At 40.0% G+C, this 25,704-nt stretch overlaps 1 protein-coding gene across 1 annotated transcript in view; it reads right to left on the bottom strand.

The window, feature by feature from the left end:
• Window positions 1-364: 364 nt before the first annotated feature.
• The window catches only part of LOC109062073 (mediator of RNA polymerase II transcription subunit 1-like), a 192,377-nt gene continuing 167,037 nt past the window's right edge, over window positions 365-25,704 (bottom strand). The window contains 1 exon segment of the mRNA XM_042735243.1: window positions 365-4,424. Coding sequence (XP_042591177.1) covers window positions 683-4,424 — 3,742 coding nt within the window. The 3' untranslated portion in view covers window positions 365-682.

Genomic DNA, 25,704 nt, shown 5'->3' with positions numbered 1-25,704 from the left:
AAATGTTGGCACTGACATTTATTTCAGTCTTGTAAAACATAATCCATTTTACAGAAAAGACATACATTTGTCTAGTAGTAAAAAGATGTGACAGTAGAAATGCAAGATGTAAAATAATTGGACATTTATAATATACTCATATTTTTTTAAGATTAAAAAGGAGGTTTCACTCTTTTTTAATAATATCCTTATCTATCATGCCTTTCAATTACAGTTAAAGAGATAAAAAGGAATGAGACTTTCATTTTATCATGTGTTTGACAATGCATCCAGTTTATCATGTTTTTAACAATGCATCCAGTTAAACAACTTATTAAAAGACAAGACTAACTTAATAAAAATTAAAAAAAAAAATAAATATCTCGTTTGAAAAATGCAAAAATAAAGCATACAATTAGAAAAGAAGAAAACCCACATACATAGCCATTTAAAGTGTTGTACCAATATTGTATATATTGTCAAATGATTTGAAATTGATTTAATTATTTTTTTGAATAAAAATTGATAACCTTATTATATTCCCCTAAAAATAATAATCCATCATTAAAAATAGCAACATTTATACATAATACAATTGTCATAAAATACGTTAAATATTTTTTCCAATTGTTAAAAAGTGTCAAAAAAAAAACTTTACAAACTTGTCTCTACAAACTATTATTATTGTTTTTTTTTATTATTATTATTTGAAGGGTTCTAGATTGCCTGTCAAGGCAGAGTCCATGAGGTTGTCATCCTCTGTATGCATATACACAGGACTTGGTCGTGAGGAGCGCTCAGAGTTAAGTAATGACACTGAAGTTTCTGAAGATATAGGGGATCTGGACCACCCATCTGTCTTTACTGGGTGAGAGGAAGATCCACAAGATGTTGTTTTCTTCTTTTCTTTTTCTCGATCTCTGTCTCTTTCCCGCTCTTTTTGTTTCTTCTTCTCTTTTTTATGTTTCTTGTGTTTTTCACTCTGGCTAATGGACATGGAACTCATGTAGTCCTGAATGGGTTGGTGTGGTCTCATAGTTTGGTCATCTTCGGAGCTAGGACTGTTCTGATGAGATTTTTCAGCAATTGAACTGCTACCAGACTCACTCTCACTGTCTGGATTTATAGGCGTGTATCCAGGGGAACGGCTATGGCTTGGAGAGTTCCGGTCATGTTTTGGTGTAGAGCCACTGAAAAGGGGTGATGCTTTGTGGCCTGGGTGCTGGGGACGCATGGCACCATCTCCAGAACTTTCTCCAGGTTTCTGAAGAGTTACTTTAGATTTTATGCTTGGAGAGCCCCCTTCTGGCTTGCTGATGATAATTTTTGCCACACCAGTGCCTGTCACAGCACTACTTTTGGAATCAGTCTTCTTGTCACCAGAATTGCCCCCTGATCCAGACACCTTGGACTTGCCATCTTTGTCTATCTTGTCTCTCTTGCTCAGAAACTCACCTCCCAGGGAGGACATACCATGCTTGGAGGATGTAGGACCAATATTTTGTGGCACTGCCCCACCTGAACTGCCACCACAACCTTCGCCCTCCTCTCCACCAATTCCCCCACTGCCCACACTCTTCAGTTTGTCTATGACTGCAGTGAGAGATGGCTTTTTGTTTCGGCTTGGGGACTTGCCTTTTGCATTTGGGTTGTTTCCACTTCCACCACTCCCTCCACCACTGCAACCACTGCCACTGCTCCCATATTGTGACTGACCATTTGAAGAAAAGGGTATGGAACCAGATGATGAAGAGGAGCTTGCAGAGGATGAAGAGGTGCTTGTGGATGAGCTACTGCCTAACTGTTTTTGGGTTCCTATTCCACCACCTGAAGAATACTTGGACCCTCCTGAACTTCCACTGCCTGAACCAATAGGGGATTTAGCCTTAGAAGAGGGTGGAGTCCCAGGCACCTGGCCTTGTTGAAGTTTCATTGGCGTGAACAGCTTGTCAGAACTTCCAGAACGAGAATGTGAGGGTGATATGTTGGGCTTGATGTTGGGGTTCATGAGTGAGCCGGGCGGCTTACCACCTTGGGACTTAATTTTATTTCCACTTCCTGTTCCACTGCTGCCACCACTGCCTGAGCCTGACAAACCGTGCTTTGTTATGGGAGAAGAGGATGGCTTGCCTACACCCATTCCCATGGAAGATCCTTTGGATTGAGAAGGCATACCACTTCCAGTACCTGCACTGCTTGATGATTTGGGGATATTGCCTTGCCCAACAGAGCCCTCAAGTTTACTACTTTTTATCTTTCCTGAAGAAGAGGAGTGGGAATGGTGACTTTTGCTACTGCTTGTGCCACTTGTACTACCAGTACCTCCACTTGCTGAGCTACTTGATGTGTAGCCTCCATGAGATGATGTTTTTCCTCCAGTTAAAGTCCTGGGTATTTGTATAGTGATTTTGGGGATTGGTGGAGTAGCACCTCCCGGTGGAGTCTGAGACCTGCCTGAGCTCCCAGGGGACTTGGATCCACCTGCACTTACTAATCCTCCAGAAGTGGAACTCACACAAGGAGGAGTGTATGGCCGACCACCTGAGCTGTATGAAGGTGACTTGCCATCTGGATCTAGCTTTTTACGTTTTGGTGGTTTGTCTTTTGATTTGCCCTCACTTGAAGGAGTACGACTGCGCTTTACCTGCTTCATTTCAGAAGAGCATACATTCCCCATTCCTATTCCAGGATTTCCTCCACCATTATCCTCCTTTGCCCTCATCTGCTGCGGTTTAACCTTTGCTTCACCGCTTTTAAAATCATTACCTGCTACCACAATGCCCATCATGAGTGGACTTTGGCCTCCACCAGTATGTGGAAGATGTGAGTCTGCCATATCTGATGCTGGATCTAGTATTGACTTTGCTCCACTACCATTCCCACCAAAAATACCCATTTCAAAAGGGTCTTTCAATGAATCCTCTGGAGTATTTTGGCCATGTGTGGCAGGATTCTGAGGTGTGCCTGTAGGAGTGTTCTGCTGACTTCCCCCACTGAAACTTTTAACCAGTTCAAGATCTGGGTCAGGGCTGGGGGAGCTGTCTTCAAAATAGGTCTGTGAAAAACTTCCCTGCCCTGGTAAAAGCTCTGGGTTGAAGTCTGTGTCTGGGAAGAAATTAGTTGAGGAAGAATCACTATTGGGTGTTGCTGCAGTAGCAGCTTCTGCAATCAAGTCTGCTGCATCAGTAAAGGGATTTTCATTGCTGTTTGCATTAAACAGGTCTGCCTCAAAAACTGCACTACCTTGGCCTGAGCTGGAAGAATCTCGGAGTGGAGTTCCCAGGGAACTCCCTTCTTCACCAGCCATGAGGTGCTGGCCATGATTGCTGTTGTTTCCTTTGTTGGCCTGATCAGGAATATCAGACAAAATGTCATTGATATCAGGCCCAATACTGTCAGAGCTGGAGAGGCGGACCATACGTGGTATGGATCCTTGTAGCTGAGACTGGACTTGTGTCTGGGGTTGGACATGACACTGAGAGTGGTATGGCATTCCAGGACCTGAAGGAGGTGTTCCACATTGACTTGGAGCTGGAGTGATACTGTGAGGGGTGTCAAGCCCATCACCTGGAAGACTAACATCAAATATAGGGTTCTGGGAGGCATCAACATCCATAGAAAAAAGCTCTCGGTGGAAATCATCTTCAGAGTGGGGTGTGTGATGATGCTGTTGGGTTATGTTTCCCACTTGCTGCTGAGATTGTTGTTTCATGCTCATTCCACCACCTGCTCCCATTACTCCTTTATCAGAGCCTCTTGGACGCTTTTTCTTGCCCTTGGTGCCAGGGCAAGTCTGCCCTTGGCTATCTGTCCTCGGAGAGCCAGATGAATTCTGTCTTTCTAAAGGGCTACTACCATACAATGCAGCAAAATCTTGTGAGGGATTATCCTTCAGTAGGTTCATTAGCATGGGGTGGTTTTTGGTGTTGCTTGCCGGTGAGGTGGTTGGTGGGGGGGTCTGGTGGGGCTGAGGTGGCTGGGGAGTAGGACTGGATCCAACACTGCCTGTTATTTGCAGAAGGCTGGTTAGGATTGGATTCTGAGTGACTTTATTAAAGTCATCTGAACCATGGCCCTGAGACTGCTGATGATGTTGTTGCATTGTTTGCTGTTGGCCTCCACCCTGTCCTATGGTGTCCACACATGAGCCTCCCTGACCAGTACGACCCATGTTAAAAAGTGAGGTGATTGGGCCTTGGAAAGATCCACTTCCTCCTACACCCACAACATTGTTGCTTCCACTATTTAAACCAGGAAGACCCATTGGGTTGCTCCCATCTGGTCCTGTACCCATTCCCATGTAGCCTGGGCTGCCAGTTGGGGGCAAATTCTTCTTCACCATAATTGCCACAGTTTCAGCTATAAGGGACAATGCTGGAGTATCTGCCTGAATGGTCTCCGCCTTGCGTCGTATGGCACGCATAGTCACAGGAATGGACATGCATCTAGGGAGGGAAAAACAGATGCAACATTTAAAAGAATTTCTGACACAATGGTAAACTTATTTTAAGGGGCCATTTAGATTTTTTTGATTTTGTTAACATTTTCTGAATAAATACAAACATAAATAGTGATAAAAACCAAATGTTAGGGACAGGTTTGATGGTATGATTATGTTTAAATATAAATACAATGTAAAATCATGTAAGCACATAATATCAAATGATTAATTTAAATGTACGTCCTAGTAGTTAAAGACAGTTAAAGGGCCAGATATCGCAATAAGATATTAGAGGTTAAAGTTCGAAGACGAACTTTGATGTTGGCTTGACAAAGCCAGCCTGGGCAGCCTTGGGGCAAAAGAGCCAGAGTACTTGTGTTTCTGGCATTCTTGGATGCCAGATATTCTATATATGAATGATTACAAATGTTTTATGATTACTAATAATATATCCACATTAATTTCAAGTTCACTGATTCAGTAACTTATTTCATGCTTACATTTTACATTTTCAACTAACATTTTAAGCAGTAATGACTGATTATGTCACTTGTTTGGTATCTAATAATTTGGTATCTGAAAAGGTATTTGGTATTTTAAAAGGTTCTATATGGTTAGAAATATTTAACGCAGAGGCGAAGCTAGGGTTGGCCACCCAACTCAGAACTGCTACTTCTCTTTTTTCTTGACAAGAATTGCATTTATTTAGATGCAGAAAGTCTTTACGACCACATCAAATGGGAGACTTTTCAGACACATACTTCAACTTTGCCTCAGGTGGTTTCAAACAAGTGGTACAGGTGACCAGGAAATTAAGTAGAACAACAGTGAACTGTGGTTAGATGACATGTTGTCAGTCCATATATCAGTGAAAAAAAATCTTCCTGTCTTGTCAGCTGTTTTAATGTGTTTGTAGCACAAGCTCTTCAATTGCACACACAAATACTGTGGCACACATTGTAGCCTGTATCATTTCATATTAAAGCGTGAATGAAACTAAGAGCATGTGTGTCATATCTGCATCATATTCAGCAGTGGCAGCTCTTAAAGTAATCGCAAGCCAACTAAACTAATAACCCAGCTGCTGGGATGTCTGATAATCAAAGAACAAAAGAAAATATAGCTGCAAGCAGTGATGTCGGGCCCAAGCCATCAGTGCAAACGGCATCCCGGTGGCATCTGGAAAATGGTGCACAGCGTGCACATGCATTTACAATAACCCAGGGATACAGCAATTAAAGGGTTAATCCATACGTCAAGACTGTGAAACACACCCACACACAACAATATATAAAACTTTGGTAACACTTTACAATAAGGTTTCAGTTACATTACATTAAATTAATTAACATTATCAATCATTATATAGCATTTATTTATGTTAGTTAATATTAAGTTCAAAACATTAAAAAAAATAAAACATTAAAATTTAGTTTTATCTTTTAACATTAATCAGTGCACTGTGAATTAACATGAACATTTTAACATCAACAAACATTAATAAATGATGTAAAAATATATTGTTCATTGTTAGTTCATATTAATGCATTTTCTAATTTTAACAAATGAGACATTATTGTAAAGTGTTACCAAAACCATTATTGATAAGCATTTTTTTTTACAATTTTATTGATTAAGAAGCATTTGTGAATCATTTTTGCCTGCATTACAGCTTATTAATTAATATTTGATTTTATATTAATTAATATTAAATTAATAGAATTTTACACAGGCCCACTCAGTGATGCACCCACTGAGAAACCTGATGAAAGTGCTCTAGTTATTGGCGATTCTATTGTAAATTCAGTAAGATTGTTATCCACATCGGCACTGATGATGTTCGACTTCGCCAGTCGGAGATCACTAAAAATAATGTTAAAGAGTTTGTGTGAACTTGCAAGTATGATGTCAGACATTGTAATATGCTCTGGTCCTGGTACTCTATCGCATACGTTGTCAGTGTCGTGCACTTGCTTAGACCTTTGTTGTGATAAACAGTAAAGTGTTCAGCTGAATTCAATTTTGGTTTTGTCTGACGGGTATAAAAAAAGGTTAGTATACCATGGCAGCCCTTGTGTTAAGCCCTCCTAGTGTGAAGGCCATCGACTCTACTGTGCGAATCCACTGGGCAGGGACACCGGCAAGGGATATAAGTATTGTTTTGATTAATCCTTTTTTCCTTCTACTTGTTTCACTTCTGTTTCAGTTTTTATAACAAATTCTTACTATGTATTTCCAGATCCCTACTATCACTACCACTCGCAAACCACGCATCACACAATATAGGCAGCGCAATCTTAACAACCTGCACACTTTGCCTATGTCTGCTAATACACTACTTTCTTTTTCTATTGGTCTCTGGAATTGCCAGTCTGCTGTAAACAAACCCGATTTCATTACTTCTATTATTAGTCATTCAAAGCTTAATTTTATGGCCCTGACAGAGACCTGGATCAAACCAGAGGACAATGCTACACCTGCAGCAACCTCCAATAATTTCTCTTTTTCCCACTCCCCCCGTTTGACTGGAAGAGGTGGAGGTACTGGTCTACTCATCTCTAATTATTGGAAATTTAATCCTTTACCATCTTTGGGTATCAACAACTCCTTTGAATCTCATTCAGTTACCCTACCCTCTAAAAATACATTTTGTAGTTGTCTATCGACCTCCAGGACCACTAGGTAACTTTTTGGATGAGTTAGATGTGCTGCTCTCAAACTATGCTGAGGATGGTACTCACCTAGTTATGCTTGGAGATTTCAACATCCACCTAGATAAACCTCTATCTGCTGACTTCCACACTCTGCTTGCCTCTTTCGATCTCAACCGAGTGTCAACTACTGCTACTCACAAATCAGGAAACCAACTGGACCTTATTTACACATGACACTGCTCCACTGATCATGTACTGGTTACTCCACTGCACACCTCAGATCACTTTCTCCTCACTCTTAACCTCAACATGGTTCCTGATACATCACTTACCCCTCCACAGGTCATCTTTCGACGTAACCTACGCTCACTCTCACATCATTAACATATCCCACCACACTGGTGTTTTCCCCTCATCATTTAGACAGCCTCGTATAACTCCACTACTTAAGAAACCCACCCTCAATCCATCTCTTTTAGAGAACTACAGATCAGTTTCCCTTCTTCCTTTCATTGCAAAAACATTTGAATGAGCTGTGTTCAACCAAGTCTCTGCCTTTCTCACACAGAACCTCCTTGACAGCAACCAATCTGGCTTCAGAAGTGGACATTCAACTGAGACTGCCTTGCTCTCAGTTGTTGAAGCCCTAAGAATGACAAGAGCCGAATCCAAATCTTCAATATTTACCTTGCTTGATCTTTTCACTGCTTTTGACACGGTTAGCCACCAGATCCTCCTGTCAACCCTACTGGCAAAGGGCATCTCAGGAACTGCACTCCAGTGGTTTGAGTCTTACCTATCAGATAGGTCCTTCAAACTATCTTGGAGAGGTGAGGTGTCCAAGTCGCATCATCTAACTACTGAGGTGCCTCAGGGCTCAGTTCTTGGACCACTTCTCTTCTCTGTCTACATGGCATCATTAGGTTCTGTCATTCAGAAACATGGCTTTTCATACCATTGCTATGCTGATGACACTCAACTCTACCTCTCATTCCATCCTGATGATCCGATGGTAGCTGCTCACATCTCAGCTTGTCTAACAGACATTTCTTGCTGGATGAAGGAACATCACCTTCAACTCAACCTTGCCAAAACCCATCGTTTCATCACAATTTCACCATCAAGTTAGGCACATCAACCATAACTCCTTCAAAGCAGATTTGCTTTATTCAACATTAAGAAGATCAGGCCCTTTCTTTCGGAACATGCTTGCAATACTCTCTTGGCTGGTATTCCAGACAGTTCTATCTAACCTTTGCAATTAATCCAGAACGCGGCAGCAAGATGAATATTTAATGAGCAGAAAAGAATACATGTCACACCACTGTTTATCAATTTGCACTGGCTACCAATAGCTGCTCACATAAAATTCAAGGCATTGATGTTTGCATACAAAACCACCACTGGCTCTGCACCCCTTTACCTAAATTCATTACTTCAGACTTATGTGCCCTCTAGAAGCTTACGTTCTGCAAGTGAACGTCGCTTGATTGTGCCACCCCAAAGAAGCACAAAGTCACTTTTACGGACTTTTAAATTAAATGCTCCCTCCTGGTGGAATGACCTGCCCAACTCAATCCGAGCAGTTGAGTCCTTAGCCATCTTCAAGAATCGGCTTAAAACACATCTCTTCCATCTTTATTTGACCCTCTAACTTTAGCACTCACTATTCTAATTCTATTCTTATAAAAAAAGAAAATCTAACTATCTTTCTAATCTTTTTGTATTCTATCTATTTTCTTTTCATTTATTATACAATTATAAAAAAGATCTCTAACACTAGCTTGCTCTATTCTTTTTCTATTCTATCTGTTTTTTTATTATATTATTTAAAAGCCCTTGCTACGTGTACTACGTTTAAGCTAACTGAGACTTGTTATAGCACTTATATCATTGCTCTTTTGTTGTTTTTGATTGCTTCCATTGTCCTCATTTGTAAGTCGCTGTGGATAAAAGCATCTGCTAAATGACTAAATGTAATGTAATGGTCCCCTCCTTGCTTATTGTGCTGACGAGATACATAGCACTGTACATGTACATAACACATAGACTGTCGTCACTCAGTGCCTGCAAAATAACATAGACAATTGGACGAGTTTATGGGGCAGACCTGACCTGTTGAAATGAGATGGTCTTCATCCCTACAGGAGTGGTGCCGCTCTTCTCTCTAGAAATATGGCACATAGTCTTAGAGTTTGTACTTGACTAACTGGGGACCAGGTCAGGAAGTAGACAGACTGGCTAAACCGACCGTTTGCTAGCAGCCTCACATCACAGAAATCAGTTAATTCTCAGCACATAGAGACCCCTTCACATAGTTATCATACTATAGAAACAGTGTCTGTTCCCCAAACTAGAAAATACAAAAAACGTCCAAACCAATTTAACCCTCTGGGGCTGAGGGTGTTTTGGGGGCCTAGAGAAGTTTTGACATGCCCTGATATTTGTGTTTTTTTCAGTTGCTTATAAAAATATAAATGGAAAGTCTAATAACACTGTAATCAGCACAAACTGGGATACAATAATATGTGAGCAGCATGTATGCACATGATTGTGTTTTTGAGAAAGCGACGTTTATGCGTGGTTAGTGAAAAACTAAAATTTTGAAGTCACTCAAATAAGGCAATAAAACACCTAGAGAACATTTGTTCACAAGACTTTTGAGAACAGATTTTGAAGCCTAGAGTTTTTGCTTCAAAATGATGTGAAAATCATCTTGATTACTCGCTCACAGAACACAATATATTGATTTACATTTTTTAAGACACTTTTTGTGTAGGAAAGTATATGCGAGAAGGCGTCAACTAATTTATAGAAAAAAAGAACACAATTACCACATAGCACACATATTATCAGTGGTATTTACAGCTTACTTGATGCATTTACACCTCAGAGGATCCCGGGTATAACACATTCAAAATACTTACACCAGAATAGATATTTATGAACAGAAGCTTAGTTACATTCATAAACACAAGCATGCTTTGTATGTAGGCCTATACAATATATATAGTTATAAACATATTTGGCTATATTCGTGAACAGAAAATAGTCTATCTCAGTAAAGTTTTGTCTAACCATTCTTACTGATATTAGGCTAGCAACAATATTTTTTTTATATCGTATTGCTGTTTGTTATATAACCAAAAAAAACATCCTGGCATGGTGAGATATTTAGATGCTGTGAATGAAACTTTATAATGTTTCACTTGATTATACATTTAGTCAGGAATTATAGTTTGAAAAAAGTCTAACTAGTAAAATGTGTACAGGTCAAAAAAAAAAAAAAGACTTACTCATGTTTAGGATCTCTGCTTGATCAAGCTGCTGCATCAATAATCCAAAGGTTCTTGAGGTGAATTCTTTCTTATTTGTCTTTTCTGCTGTGAATTCAGTCTCATCCCTCTCAGCACGTAGTGCAAAGTAAAATGTAAAAAAACTTGCTGCTTTGTTTGTTGTTATGGGGCGTTTACCCGCCGTGACCATTATAATGCCAATAGCGTGCTCGGCGCGTGGGCATGGTCACATTAGATGTAATGAAGGGAGACGTGAAAGACTGGACATCACGTTGGTTTCATATGGATTACTTTATCACAGAATATTTGTTTTTGGTAGCACTTGCTTACTTTAAAAGTAGACATGTCAAGCTTTCTATAGAAATATCTCTCATGTCTCTGTGTTGAGTATTCACTGAGTTACAGTTCATTTTAATGACATGTTTCTAAATGAAGATCACCGCAGACCGAGGCTGCAGACAGCACTCCCTGTTTGTTTTCTTTATTTTATAAATGCACAAAGTTTTGTTGTTATTATGTGTGGATACAAATAAAACAAGACCCTTTACAGATTCGATTGATGTATTGCTCTTATCTGTACGATCAAAACTGAAAGTGTAATTTAAGTTCTTTTTGGTGTTATCAGGAGAAAATGCCTCAAAGCGCATATTTGCGTTAGTCAGCCCCTGAGGGTTAAGAGTAACAATTTAATTGATGTTCAACAAATAAAAAATGTATATAATACGGAGAAACAAATGATAAAGCTTGGCTTATTGAATATCAGTTCCCTTTCTACGAAAGTGCTTTTTGTAAATATGATCACTGGTCATAACCTAGATGTGCTCTGTTTGACAGAAACCAGGCTAAAACCAGATGATTACAGTATTTTAAATAATACCCCCCAAGTTTTCTGCTATAAACATGAGCCGCGTAGGTAAAGGGGGAGGTGTTGCTACAATTTATAGCAATATTTTCAGTCTCTCAGAAGGCAGGGCTTCAAGTATAATTCGCTTGAAATAATGGTGCTTCATATAACATTTTCCAGAGAAACAAATGTTAATGATAAATCCACTGTGATGTTTGTACTGGCTACTGTATACGGGCCACCAGGGCACCATACAGACTTTATTAAAAATTAGCTGATTTTCTATCTGAGTTGGTGCTGGCTGCAGATAAAGTCTTAATTGTTGTTGATTTTAATATCCATGTTGATAATGAAAAAGATGCATTAGGATCAGCATTCAAAGACATTTTGAACTCTATTGGGGTTAGACAATGTGTCAGGTCCTACTCATTGTTGAATCATACTCTAGATTTAATACTGTCACATGGAATTGATGTTAACCCTCAGGGGTCGACAAACGAGACGGAGCATTTTGTGGCATTTTTTCTGATAACCCCTAAAGGAACTTAAATTCCTCTGTCATTTTTGATCGTACAGATAAGAGCAAAACATCACTTGAATCTGTAAAGGGTCTACTTTTATTTGTATACACTCATAATAACAACAAAACTTTATGCTTTTGTAAAATAAAGATAACAAACAGGGTGCGCTGTCTGCCGCCTTGGTCTCTGTGATCTTCATTTAGAAACGCGTCACTAAAATTTACTGAAACTCAGCCAATACTCCACACAAAGACACAAGAGATATATCTATAGAAAGCTTGACATGTCTACTTTAAAATGAAGTCTTATCAAAAACAAATATTCTCTGGTAATCCATATAAAACCAACGCGATGTCCAGTCTTTACCGTCTTACTTCATTATTGTTAATTAGATCACATCCACGAGCTACTTTCTCTTTTGAGATTACAATAGTCCATGTGAGACGCATGGCATGTAAACGCCCACATAAACAAAGAAGCAAGACTTTTCTTCAAGTTCATCTTGGCTACTGTTTGTTTCTGGAAGAAGACACGCTGAGAGGAAAAAATTTTGGATTACCACGAAAAAAGACATGCTGAGAGGAATAAGCTTTGTATTACTTCAGAAAAAGAATGAGATTTTATTTGCGCTTGATCCAGTGGAGGATATCATTTACATGAATAAGTCTTTCTTTTATTATAGCCTACTTGCATTGGTTGTTATTGTGTTACTCTGACAAAACTTGTAGAAGAGCGCAGGGCACAAACTAACGCAGGTTATTTATAACACGTGGTTTAAATATTTGCTTTAAATATGTGCCACGATTCAAAAGCCTTTTGAAAATGGAGTGGAGCTAGAGGACATGACTAGAGATATTTTGTATTGCATGGCGGGAAAGTACCCTATCCTACAGAAAAGCATTAAAAACTGCTAGATCTGATTACTTTTCGTCTCTTTTAGAAGCAAACAAACATAACCGCAGGTATTTATTCAATGCAGTGGCTAAATTAACGAAAAATAAAGCATCAACAGGCATTGACATTTCTATTCTATCTAAGCTCCTAAAAGAGGTGCTTCCAGAAATCATAGATCCTCTTCTGACTATTATTAATTTGTCATTGTCATTAGAATATGTCCCCAAAACCTTCAAACTGGCCATTATTAAGCCTCTCATCAAAAAAACCACAACTTGACCCCAAAGAACTAGTTAATTACAGACTGATCTTGAATATTCGTTCTGTCAAAGATACTAGAAAAGGTAGTATGCTCACAATTATATTCCTTCTTACAGAAAAATAGTATCGGTGAGGATTTCCAGTAAGGATTTAGACAATATTATAGTACTTAGACTGCTTTCCTTAGAGTTACAAATTACCTGCTCTTATCATCTGATCATGGTTGTATCTCTCTGTTAGTGCTACTGCACCCTAGCGCTGCATTCAACACTATCAACCACAACATTCTTTTGAATAGACTAGAAAACTTTGTTGACATAAGTGGAAGTGCATTGGCATGGTTCAAATCGTACTTATGTGACCGCCATAAATTCATAGCAGTGAATGAAGAGGTATCATATCGATCACAAGTGCAGTTTGGAGTACTTCAAGGCTCAGTACTAGGCTGTTACTTTTCACGCTTTATATGTTACCCTTGGGAGATATCATCAGGAAACATAGTGTTAGCTTTCACTGTTATGCTGATGATGCTCAGCTCTATATTTCTTTGTGGCCCGGCGAATCATACCAATTTGAAAAACTAACGGAATGCACAGTTGATATAAAAAATTGGATGGCAAGTAATTTCTTACTGCTAAATTCTGAAAACAAACATAAGTGTTAATTATCAGACCTAAAACTTCCACATGTAATAATCTAGAACACTGTCTAACACTTGATGGCTGCTCTGTCAATTCTACGTCATCAGTTAGGAACCTAGGTGTGCTATTTGATAGCAATATTTCCATTGAAAGCCACTTGTCTAGCATTTGTTAAACTGCATTTTTCCATCTCAAAAATATATATAAATTATTTGACATTATGATGTCAAATGCAGAAATGTTAATTCATGTGTTTATGACCTTAAGGTTAGATTATGGTAATGCTTTATTGGGTGGTTCCTCTGCACGCTTAATAAACAAACTCCAGCTGGTCCAAAATGCAGCAGCTAGAGTTCTTACTAGAACCAGGAACTATGAGCATATTAGTCAGTCAGTTTGGATAAAACAGTCATAACCTACAAACCAATGTGTGTATCAGTTAAGTCAAGTCAAGTCAAATCTGCTTTATTGTCAATTCTTCCACAGTACATACACACAGAGAATTGAAATTGTGTTCCTCTCAGACCCATGGTGCATACAGATAACACTAACAGTAGAGCCTAAACATCCAGATAGATACAGATCAAATATAATATAAAATACAACTATACAAATAAGGGCATGTAAAAAAATAAATAAATAATAATAATAAAAATAAAGTTAAATAAAGCAGAGCAAGGCACATGGTAGATAGAGTGCAAACCAGTGAAGTGAACAAACAGTGCACATAAAAAGATTGTAGTGTAAAAAAGCTTATTCAGACTGATTAAAGTGACAAAGGGCTCAGAGAGCTGTTCTTTTATTTAAACTGACTGAAGAGGTAGTAGAATAATGTCAGCTCTATGCTGAATGAGGTAGTGAGCAGACCAATGCTGCACAAAGTGACTGGTGCATGTCATCATATGTTAGTGGGAGGGGGGAGTGGAAGGACCTGGGGATGTGGGATCTGGGGTGGGGGTCATAGTTCATTGGTGCCTGGGGCAGACGAGGGAAGTGGGGGCAAGTTCGGGAATGAGTTCAACTTCCTGACAGCCTGATGAATGAAGCTGTCCTTCAGTCTGCTGGTCCTGGCCTAGAGACTCCGCAGTGTCCTCCCTGATGGCAGCAGACTGAAGAAGCTGTGTGACGGGTGAGTGGGATCACTGCAATGCAGAGGGCTTTACGGGTGAGACAGGTTCCGTAAATGTCCTGGAGGGAGAGGAGTGAGACACCGATGATCTTCTCAGCTGCTCTCACTATGTGTTGAAGGGTCTTCCAGCAGAACGTGTTGCATGCGCCATACCACACAGTGATGCAGCTAGTCAGGATGATCTCGATGGTGCCTCTGTAGAAGGTGCACATGATGGGGGCCGGGGCTCTAGCTTTTCTCAATTTGCGGAGGAAGTAGAGACGCTGCTGTGCTTTCTTGGCCAGTGCTGCTGTGTTTTCAGTCCAGGAGAGGTCCTCTGTGATGTGCACACCCAGGAACTTGGTGCTGCTCTCTCTCTCCACAGTCGGACCATTGATGCTCAGAGGAGCATTCTGAGTGTGCACTCTCTTGAAGCTAACAACAATCTCCTTCATCTTCTCCACGTTCAGAGAGAGAAATTGTTGTCACTGCACCACCCGGCCAGGCGGCTCACCTCGCTCCTGTAGTTTGTCTCCTCAATGTTGCAAATGAGACCCACCACAGTCATGGCATCTGCAAACTTAATAAAGAGGTTGGAGTTGTGTGACGGAGTGCAGTCATGGGTCAACAAAGTGAAGAGGAGGGGGCTCAGCACACATCCTTGGGGGTCCCCAGTGTTCAGTGTGATGGTGCTGGATGTGTTGGTGCCGACCCGTACTGCCTATGATGATGATAATACTCATATGTGAAGTAATATACACAGCGAAGTGTTGAGTCCCAGCTGGACCAGTTTGTAAATGAGCTGATCTATGAACAGCATTCTGACATATAAGTCATTTTTGTCTATATGTGTGAGTGCTGAGTGGATGGCAGTTGCGATGGTGTCATTGGTCGAGCGGTTGGACCGATATGCAAACTGGAAGGGGTCCGGGGGGCGAGGGGGGAAGGCAGACTTGGTATGGTGCATGACTAGCCGTTCAAAGCACTTCATGAGTATAGGAGTAAGTGCAACTGGATGGTAGTCAATGAAGCAGGATGGAGATGGCTTCTTCAGGACTGGAATGATGGTGGTAGCTTTGAAGCATGTGGGAACAACAGCCTGACTTAACGAGATGTTGAAAATGTCTGTGAAGACATCAGTGAGTTCCGCTGCACAGCCTCTCAGTACACGCCCAGGAATGTTGTCAGGACCCGGAGCTTTGCATGCATTGATCCTGCTGAAGGATCTCCTTACGCTGTCTGGGGTCACCATCATCACCTGGTCACCGGGAAGAGGTGGAGTCTTCTGTGCAGTGGTGCTGTTTTGTTCCTCAAAGCGAGCGAAGAAGGCGTTCAGCTGGTTCAGCAGGGAGATGTTGCTGTCACAGGTCCGCGGTGGGGGCTTGTAGTCCGTAATGGTCTGTATACCCTGCCACAGTACACAATAAACTTGGTGATGTAGGCAGTGACAGTCTCTGAGTACTCTTGGAGGTCTGTGATGTTATTGTATGCGGCAGCCTGCTTAAACATATTCCAGTCAGTGGTGTCAAAACAGTCTTGAAGAGCCTCTGACGACCCTTCTGGCCACACTTGAATTTGTTTGTGAACTGGTTTGGCGACTTTAATGAGTTGTCTTTATGCAGGCATTAGCATGACAGTGATGTGGTCTGAGGCACCAAGGTGGGGGAGGGGGATGGCTTTGTAAGCTCCTCTCTGTGTGGTGTAAACAAAGTCTAAAATGTTACTACCTCGTGTTGGAAAGTTAATGTGTTGGTTTATTTTTGGGAACACACTCTTTAAGTCTGCATGGTTGAAATCCCCAGCTATGATGAGAAAAGCATCAGGGTGGGCTGTCCGCTGCTCACTGATGTGCTGGTACAGTTCATTTAGTGCATCATTCCTGTTACTGTTGTTGGAGTTCGGAGGAATTTATACAGCAACGAGCAGTATGGCTGTATATTCCCTTGGTAGATAGAACGGCCGGCACTTATTAATCATAAACTCCACCAGGGGTGAGCAGTGTTTGCAGATCACAAAAACATTGCGGCACCACGCATCATTGATGTAAACACAAAGCCCGCCGCCATGGGTTTTACCTCCCGCGACCAGAGCTCTGTCCACTCGATAGCATGTCAGCTGATCGAGCTGAATAGCGCCATCTGGAACGCTGCTGCTAAGCCATGTTTCCGTGAACACAAAAACACAACAGTCTCTTACAGTCCTCTGAGTTGAGCGTAGTAATCGGATGTAGTCCAGTTTATTGTCCAAAGAGCGTACGTTAGCCAGTACGATGGTGGGGCTAGCTGGCTTGTGTGTGTTAGCTGTTAGCCTAGCCCGGATACCTCCACGCTTAACCCTCTTCTGCTTCCTCTCACGCCGCTTGTGGCGCCTCCGCTGTGGGCGAGATGCAGTAATGGGGGTCGGTGATGGTGTAGGCCTCCGGAGCACACCGAGGTCCCACAGCTCTTCTGCGTGCACGGAGTTTAACTCTAAAAATGTGGTTCTGCCGACATCCAGCAGAAATTCATGACTGTATACGTGCTTAAACACAGGTAGACGTGATGAAGACGTACAAAAACACTGCGACTCAAGACAAAAACACAAAAACACCGTTCTGATGGGAGCGAGAGATGCCGCTGCGTGTTGACGCACCACCATCTTGGTCAAAGCCCGGTTCTGTCAATGCTGCACTGGCTCCCTATTAAACATTGAATAGATTTGAAAATCTTTCTAATTACTTATAAAACCCTGAATGGTTTAACACCTTGAGCGAGCTCTTATTGCATTATAGTCCTCGACGTCCACTGCGTTCTCAAAACTCTGGCAATTTGATTATACCTAGAATATCAAAATCAACTGCATGCAGCTGATCCTTTTCCTATTTAGCGCCCAAACTCTGGAATAATCTACTTAACATTGTTCGGGAGGCAGACACACTCTTGCAGTTTAAATCTAGATTAAAGACCCATCTCTTTAAACTGGTTTACACATAACACACTAACACATTTCTAATATTCAAGTCCTTTAAAGGAATGTTAGGCTGCATTAATTAGGTCAACCAGAAGCGGGAACACTTCCCATAAAACCTGATGTACATGTTACATCATAAGAAGAATGGCATCTATGCTAATATTAGTCTGTTTCTTTCTTATTCCGAGGTCACCGTAGGCACCAGATCCAGTCTGTATGCAGATCAGATGGTCACTGCAGTCACCCGGATCCAGTCCGTATCCATCCCAGATGTAGGATCAGCCCTGAATGTCAGCGGAGATCAGGACAAATAGATGAGCCCCAGAGACAGATCCTCAGTGAAGACCCTGTCTCCTAGACGGCCATCGGGACAAGACCACAGGAACCAGATGAGTCCTCTGTAAAATCTAACTTTGCTGCAGCAAACCTAACCTGCTGGTTAGTCTGGCCAGAGGAGAACTGGCCCCCTGAATGAGCATGGTTTCTCCCAAGGTTTTTTTTCTCCATTCCGTCACCGATAGAGTTTTGGAGCCTTGTCGCTGTTGCCTCTCGAAATTAAGTGTCCCCAACTAAGCAAGCCAGAGATATCATCGACTTGATTGCACAGATATTATATAAACTGAACTGAGCTGGATGATGACGTCACTGAATTCAATGATGAACTGCCTTTAACTGAAAATTGAGTGTTTACTTTTGTTTTTTTGCATTATTGACACTGTATTTTCCTATTTAATACTGTGAAGCTGCTTTGACACAATCTGTATTGTTAAATAGCTACTTCTGGTGCTGCAATATGGCAACGAGTGTCTGTGGCACACCAGTTGAGTTTGCTTGTTTTTATTTTGTGTGTGTTTCGTTTATTTGGCATTTGAAATCTATCAGATCCCTTATAGATGCGTCTTGTAGTGCTTCTGTACGGGCTGATGTTTATCGCTTATTTGCTGCCACAGGAGGTTATTATTAACCTCAGGAGAGCAACAGCTGAGTAGACTGGCTGCATTACTGGTGTTTTTTGCTATAGCCGGGAGCAACTCTGGCAGGTGAGACAATATGGTGATCGAATTTCCCTGGAATTACCAAGAGAGTGTACAAGGGGGAATACAACATTAAGGAGACAGAGGAGAGGTCGGCGTGTTGGGGTGAGGCAGAAGGTCCAGGCCCGAGGTAACAAAACTGCCTCTACCGACAGTGATATTTGCAAATACACTGTCTCTTTCCAAGCAACTACAGGTCCTTCTCAAAAAATTAGCATATTGTGAAAAAGTTCATTATTTTCCATAATGTAATGATAAAAATTTAACTTTCATATATTTTAGATTCATTGCACACCAACTGAAATATTTCAGGTCTTTTATTGGTTTAATACTGATGATTTTGGCATACAGCTCATGAAAACCCAAAATTCCTATCTCAAAAAATTAGCATATTTCATCTGACCAATAAAAGAAAAGTATTTTTAATACAGAAAAGTCAACCTTCAAATAATTATGTTCAGTTATGCACTCAATACTTGGTCGGGAATCCTTTTGCAGAAATGACTGCTTCAATGCGGCGTGGCATGGAGGCAATCAGCCTGTGGCACTGCTGAGGTGTTATGGAGGCCCAGGATGCTTCGATAGCGGCCTTAAGCTCATCCAGAGTGTTGGGTCTTGCGTCTCTCAACTTTCTCTTCACAATATCCCACAGATTCTCTATGGGGTTCAGGTCAGGAGAGTTGGCAGGCCAATTGAGCACAGTAATACCATGGTCAGTAAACCATTTACCAGTGGTTTTGGCACTGTGAGCAGGTGCCAGGTCGTGCTGAAAAACGAAATCTTCATCTCCATAAAGCTTTTCAGCAGATGGAAGCATGAAGTGCTCCAAAATCTCCTGATTGCTAGCTGCATTGACCCTGCCCTTGATAAAACACAGTGGACCCAACACGATCACCTAACAACACACAAAATACCATCACTGACTGTGGGTACTTGACACTGGACTTCAGGCATTTTGGCATTTGCTTCTCCCCAGTCTTCCTCCAGACTCTGGCACCTTGATTTCCGAATGACATGCAAAATTTGCTTTCATCCGAAAAAAGTACTTTGGACCACTGAGCAACAGTCCAGTGCTGCTTCTCTGTAGCCCAGGTCAGGCGCTTCTGCCGCTGTTTCTGGTTCGAAAGCACATGCCTGTGCACGGTGGCTCTGGATGTTTCTACTCCAGACTCAGTCCACTGCTTCCGCAGGTCCCCCAAGGTCTGGAATCGGTCCTTCTCCACAATCTTCCTCAGGGTCCGGTCACCTCTTCTCGTTATGCAGCGTTTTTTGCCACACTTTTTCCTTCCCACAGACTTCCCACTGAGGTGCCTTGATACAGCACTCTGGGAACAGCCTATTCATTCAGAAATTTCTTTCTGTGTCTTACCCTCTCGCTTGAGGGTGTCAGTGATGGCCTTCTGGACAGCAGTCAGGTCGGCAGTCTTACCCATGATTGCGGTTTTGAGTAATGAACCAGGCTGGGAGTTTTTAAAAGCCTCAGGAATCTTTTGCAGGTGTTTAGAGTTAATTAGTTGATTCAGATGATTAGGTTAATAGCTCGTTTAGAGAACCTTTTCAAGATATGCTAATTTTTTGAGATAGGAATTTTGGGTTTTTCATGAGCTGTATGCCAAAATCATCAGTATTAAAACAATAAAAGACCTGAAATATTTCAGTTGGTGTGCAATGAATCTAAAATATATGAACGTTTAATTTTTATCATTACATTATGGAAAACTTTTTCACAATATGCTAATTTTTTGAGAAGGACCTGTACCGGAGCTTCAGTCAGCTGTGAGGTATTTCACTGAGCACAGAGACAGTTGTTTGCTGTGTTTTACAGAAACATGGCTTAAAGGCACGATTGACAACACTTTACTTCGGGTCGCAGGTTTCAGCGATCCTGTGAGAACTGATCGTGATCCACTTGTAACTGGGAAGAAAGTTGGTGGAGGTGTGTGCATCTACGTAAATGAGAGATGGTGCAAGAACTACACATTACAACTTACTGTTCTGGAGATACTGAACTTCTGTCCTTGTCATTCAGACCCTTTTACCTCCCTATGAAGTTTGGACAATTGTTTATAACTGTTGTCTATATTCATCCACGGGCAAATTTCGGGGCGGGGAAAATGTTATATATGTTGTTGTTGCTTGGTTGTGCAACATTGCACCAGACTCTCCTAAATTTGTACTGGGGGATTTTAATGGTTGTTCCATAGCACATGTACTGCCTCATTTTTTATCAGCATGTTTCTTGTCCCACTAGAGGAGAAAGGGTACTTGATTTGTGCTTTGAAAATATTAAGAATGCATATAAGGGGTACTCAAAACCACCCTTGGGAGATTCAGACCACAATGTTATACATTCGGTTCCTCTTTATAAACAGCGGATTAAAACCAGCAAGCCTAATCTGAGAAGCATCCAGATTTGGAATGAGGAATCTTGAGAGGATGTTTTGATCATACAGTATGATGATTTGGCCTTCGCAAATAAATTAAGTTTTTTGGTAGATTTGAAACATCAGACTTTAAAACTGAGTGGAATTTGGTTAGACAGCAATTGAATATAGGGCAGGAGGTAATCATAACATCAGAATAAGTTTTTAGCAACTTTAAGAGGGTTAATATAAGGAAGGCAGCTGGTCCTGATAGAATAACTGGTAGGGTACTTGAGGGGTGTAGGGAGGAGCTTAGTGTCATTTACAGTCATCTGTTTCAAGTGTCTGTGGATACTTGCTATGTACCTACTTCCTGGAAACTTTCATTCATCGTGTCCATGCCAAAAACATCAAAACCAACGGTCTTAAACGATTATCATCCAGTAGCTTTGACATCATGAAGAGTTTTGAAAAATAGTGTTAGATCGTGTCCTTTGTGAGGTGCAAAACAAACTTGATCCTTTACAATTTGCATATAGGATGGGGAGGGGCACAGAAGATGCCCTCTTGTATATGCTGCATAGACTCTATTGTCATCTTGATCACGATATGTCCGTGTTATGTTTATAGATTTCTCATCCGCATTTAATACTATACGACCATATATTCTAATGGAAAGACTGTTTAAGCTGGGGGTTAATAGCAGACTCATTAGATGGGTTGAGTCTTTTTTGACTGATAGATTGCTGTATGCTGTTCTGTGTCACACCAATATGCTGTTTCCATTCAGATCAAATCACAACAACATAGGAAACAGATCCAGCGTGACGCAGCTGACACGGAACAGCATACGTCCAGCGAATATTCTCCAAAATGGCACCAGGGTGATGCGGAGGAGACAAATTGTTGAATAAATTCTTTTTTTTCCTTTCTTTTGCACACAAAAAGTATTCTCATAGCTTCGTATAATTGTGGATGAACCACTGATGTCACATGGATTATTTTACAGATCTCCTTGCTACGTTTCTGGACTTGGGAACATTTCAGTTTCGTTGCTGTCTATGCAGGGTAAGAAGGCTCTCAGATTCCATCAAAAATATCTTAATTTGTGTTCCGAAGATAAACAAAGGTCTTACGGGGCTGAAATTACATGAGGGTAAGTAATTAATGACAAAATTTTCTTTTTTGGGTGAACTATCCCTTTAATGTTACTGTTTTGTTCTGTATTTTTGATCAAATAAATGAAGGCTTGATGAGCATGTAAGGCTTGAAGAGATGCAATGTTCAAAAACATTAAAATTGTAATGTGTCCAAACTTTTGACAAGTACTACACTTCTATAGGATAACAGAAAACTAGCTAGCAGAAGGTAGAAGAAAGAGCATCATAGCTTGAGCTAGTTAGCTCCTGACACCTAGCCTCATAAATTTTACATTTTTCATATCTGATTTACTGGCCAGCTAGCTACTGTATAAGCACTTTTTGGTATTTGCTAGTTAAACTTTATATATATATATATATATATATATATATATATATATAAATTATAATTATAGGGCCCATGAAATCTGTTTTATTTCCAAATTCAGTTTTTTCCATTTTAATTTTTCTATACTCTTTTTTAATGGTTAAATTTAATTTTATTAATCAAAAAGCCTGTCTAATTAATTGAGTTTTACAGTTTTATCTTTACCAAATTCTGTTTTCCATTATTTTCTGGATTACGTGTTAATGGTTCCATTAAATGTTAATAATCAAAAGCATCTCCAATTAATTAAGTTTATTAAAAAAATATATATTTTTCCCTTTTTTCCAGAAATACTGCACATTTACATTTTTCACCTAAATAAATTATGGTAAATAACATTTCTGGTAAATACACCTTTAAAAAGTGTTTTGATTATAATTTTATTAGTAGTAGATTAGAACATGTGTATATGTTGTCATTCTTACACTATAATACTGAACTTTGATTTCAGTGATTTGGATTATGAGATGGACACTTGTTTCTTGCACTCTATGTTGCACTTTACTTCTGCTTTAAAAAAAAGGATTTCATAGAAATTTGGATCTCATTTGGTTTAATAAAATATAGTTTAATAGAATATTCTTAAGTAAAGTTGTTTGTTGTTTTTTTTGTGGGAAATTAATCGTTTAGATTAATCAATTAATCCATAAATTAGTCAACAGAATAATCAAAATAAAAATAGTTGTTAGTGGCAGCCCTACTTAGATGTAGTCCTTGGGCTCAAATGCAGCAGGTGTGGCTTCAGAGCCTGAAAAACACTGCTCAGTCAGTGTACAGGTGCTGGTCATATAATTAGAATATCATCAAAAAGTTGATCTATTACATTAGTTCCATTCAAAAAGTGAAACTTGTATATTATAATCATTCATTACACACAGACAGATATATTTCAAATGTTTATTTCTTTTAATTTTGATGATTATAACTGACAACTAAGGAAAATCCCAAATTCAGTATCTCAGAAAATTAGAATATTGTGAAAAGGTTTAATATTGAAGACACCTGTTGCCACACTCTAATCAGTTAATTAGTTTCTAGTTTCTATGTTACGTTAGCCGAAGGTAAAGTACACACTCACTATTTCCCTGGTGCTCGTGTTCTCAATGTTTCTGCGCAGATACCCGCAATCCTGAAGGCCGACGAGAGCCCCGGAGCAGTCGTGCTTCACGCCGGGGTTAACGACACCACGCTGTGGCAGACTGAGACACTGAAGAGGGACTTCAGGAGCCTGATCGAGACGGTGCACAGCACAACGCCCGCAGCGACGATCATGGTGTCAGGACCGCTCCCCACGTATCGACGAGGACACGAAAGGTTCAGTAGACTTTTTTGTTTTAAATGACTGGTTATTGTCATGATGTAAAGAACAGAAACTGCTCTTTGTTAATAATTGGAATCTTTTCTGGGAGCGTCCTAGGCTTTTTCGCACTGATGGCCTGCACCCCAGCAGAGTCGGAGCAGAACTCCTGTTGGACAACATCTCCAGGAATCTATGCTCCATATGACTAGTAAGCCAATTCTCAAATAACTGCTATGATGGCTTTTGTTCTACCTGCTTAAATGATAGAAGAACTTGTGCTTTCCAATCTATTAAGACTGTCTGTTCCCCAAATAGTGAGGTCAAAATATAAATTTAATGTAGGATCTAGAAAAAATCTTATCGTGATTAGACCAGAAAAAATGTAAAATAAATGAACAAAAACTATTTTTAAAGTTTGGGCTCATAAACATTTGATCACTCACACCCAAAGCAGTTATTGTAAATTAAATGATCACAGATAATAGTTTTGATGTACTCTGCTTGACTGAAACCTGGCTAAAACCAAATGATTATATTGGTCTAAATGAGTCTACTCCACCAAGCTACTGTTATAAGCATGAGCCACGTCAGACTGGTCGTGGGGGAGGTGTTGCAACAATATATAGTGATATTCTCAATGTTACCCAGAAAACAGGATACAGGTTTAAATAATTCAAAATTCCTAAAAGAATTTGCAGATTTCCTCTCAGACCTATTGGTTACCATTGATAAAGCGCTAATTGTCGGAGATTTTAACATGCATGTTGATAATACAAATGATGCATTAGGACGTTTACTGACCTAATAAACTGTTTTGGAGTCAAGCAAAATGTCACCAGGCCCACTCATCGTTTTAAGCATACGCTAGATTTAATTATATCACATAGAATCGATCTTACTGATATAGATATCGTACCTCAAAGTGATGATGTTACTGATCATTTCCTTGTATCGTGCATTCTGAGTATTACTGATACTAACTATATGGCTCTGCGTTATCGTCCAGGCAGAACTATTGTTCCAGCCACCAAAGACAGATTTGCAAATAACCTGCCTGATTTATCTCAACTGCTCTGTGTACCTATAAAGACACATGAACTAGACGAAATGACTGGCAACATGGGCACTATTTTCTCTAATACATTAGAAGCTGTTGCCCCCATCAAACTGAAAAAGGTTAGAGAAAAACGTACTGTGCCATGATATAACAGTAATACCCATTCTCTCAAGAAATAAACTCATAGTCTTGAGTGCAAATGAAGAAAAACAAACTTGGACGTTTTTAGAATTGCATGGAAAAACAGTATGTCCAGCTATAGGCTCTAAAAACTGCCAGGGCCGAGCATATTTACAAACTCATAGAAAATAACCAAAACAATCTAAGGTTTTTATTTAGCACAGTAGCTAGATTAACAAATAACCAGATGCCACCCGATCTAAATATTCCCTCAGTTAAATAGTAATGACTTTATGAATTTCTTCACTGATAAAATAGATAACAAATGTAGATTCTACAGCGTCTAATACTTCAGTTTCATGCACCCAAAGATAAACTGCAGTGCTTTACAACTATATGACAGGAATAGCTAAATAAACTTATCACTGCATCTAAACCAACAACATATTTATTAGATCCTGTACCCACTAAATTACTGAAAGAGTTGTTACCTGTAGCAGAAGAACTGCTTCTCAATATTATTAACTTGTCGTTATCTTTAGGTCACATCCCAAAACCATTCAAGCTGGCGGTTATTAAGCCTCTTATTAAGAAACCACAACTAGATCCTAGTGAACTAGCAAATTACAGACCCATTTCAAATCTTCCATTTAAGTCTAAAATTACAGAAAAAGTTGTGTCTGCTCAATTGTGCTCCTTCCTGCAAAAAAATGAT

The sequence above is a fragment of the Cyprinus carpio genome, chromosome B12, assembly GCF_018340385.1.
Source record: "Cyprinus carpio isolate SPL01 chromosome B12, ASM1834038v1, whole genome shotgun sequence".
Taxonomy (NCBI): Eukaryota; Metazoa; Chordata; class Actinopteri; order Cypriniformes; family Cyprinidae; genus Cyprinus; species Cyprinus carpio.
Note: the sequence above shows the minus strand (reverse complement) of the source record. Positions and strands in the feature narration are given on the sequence as shown.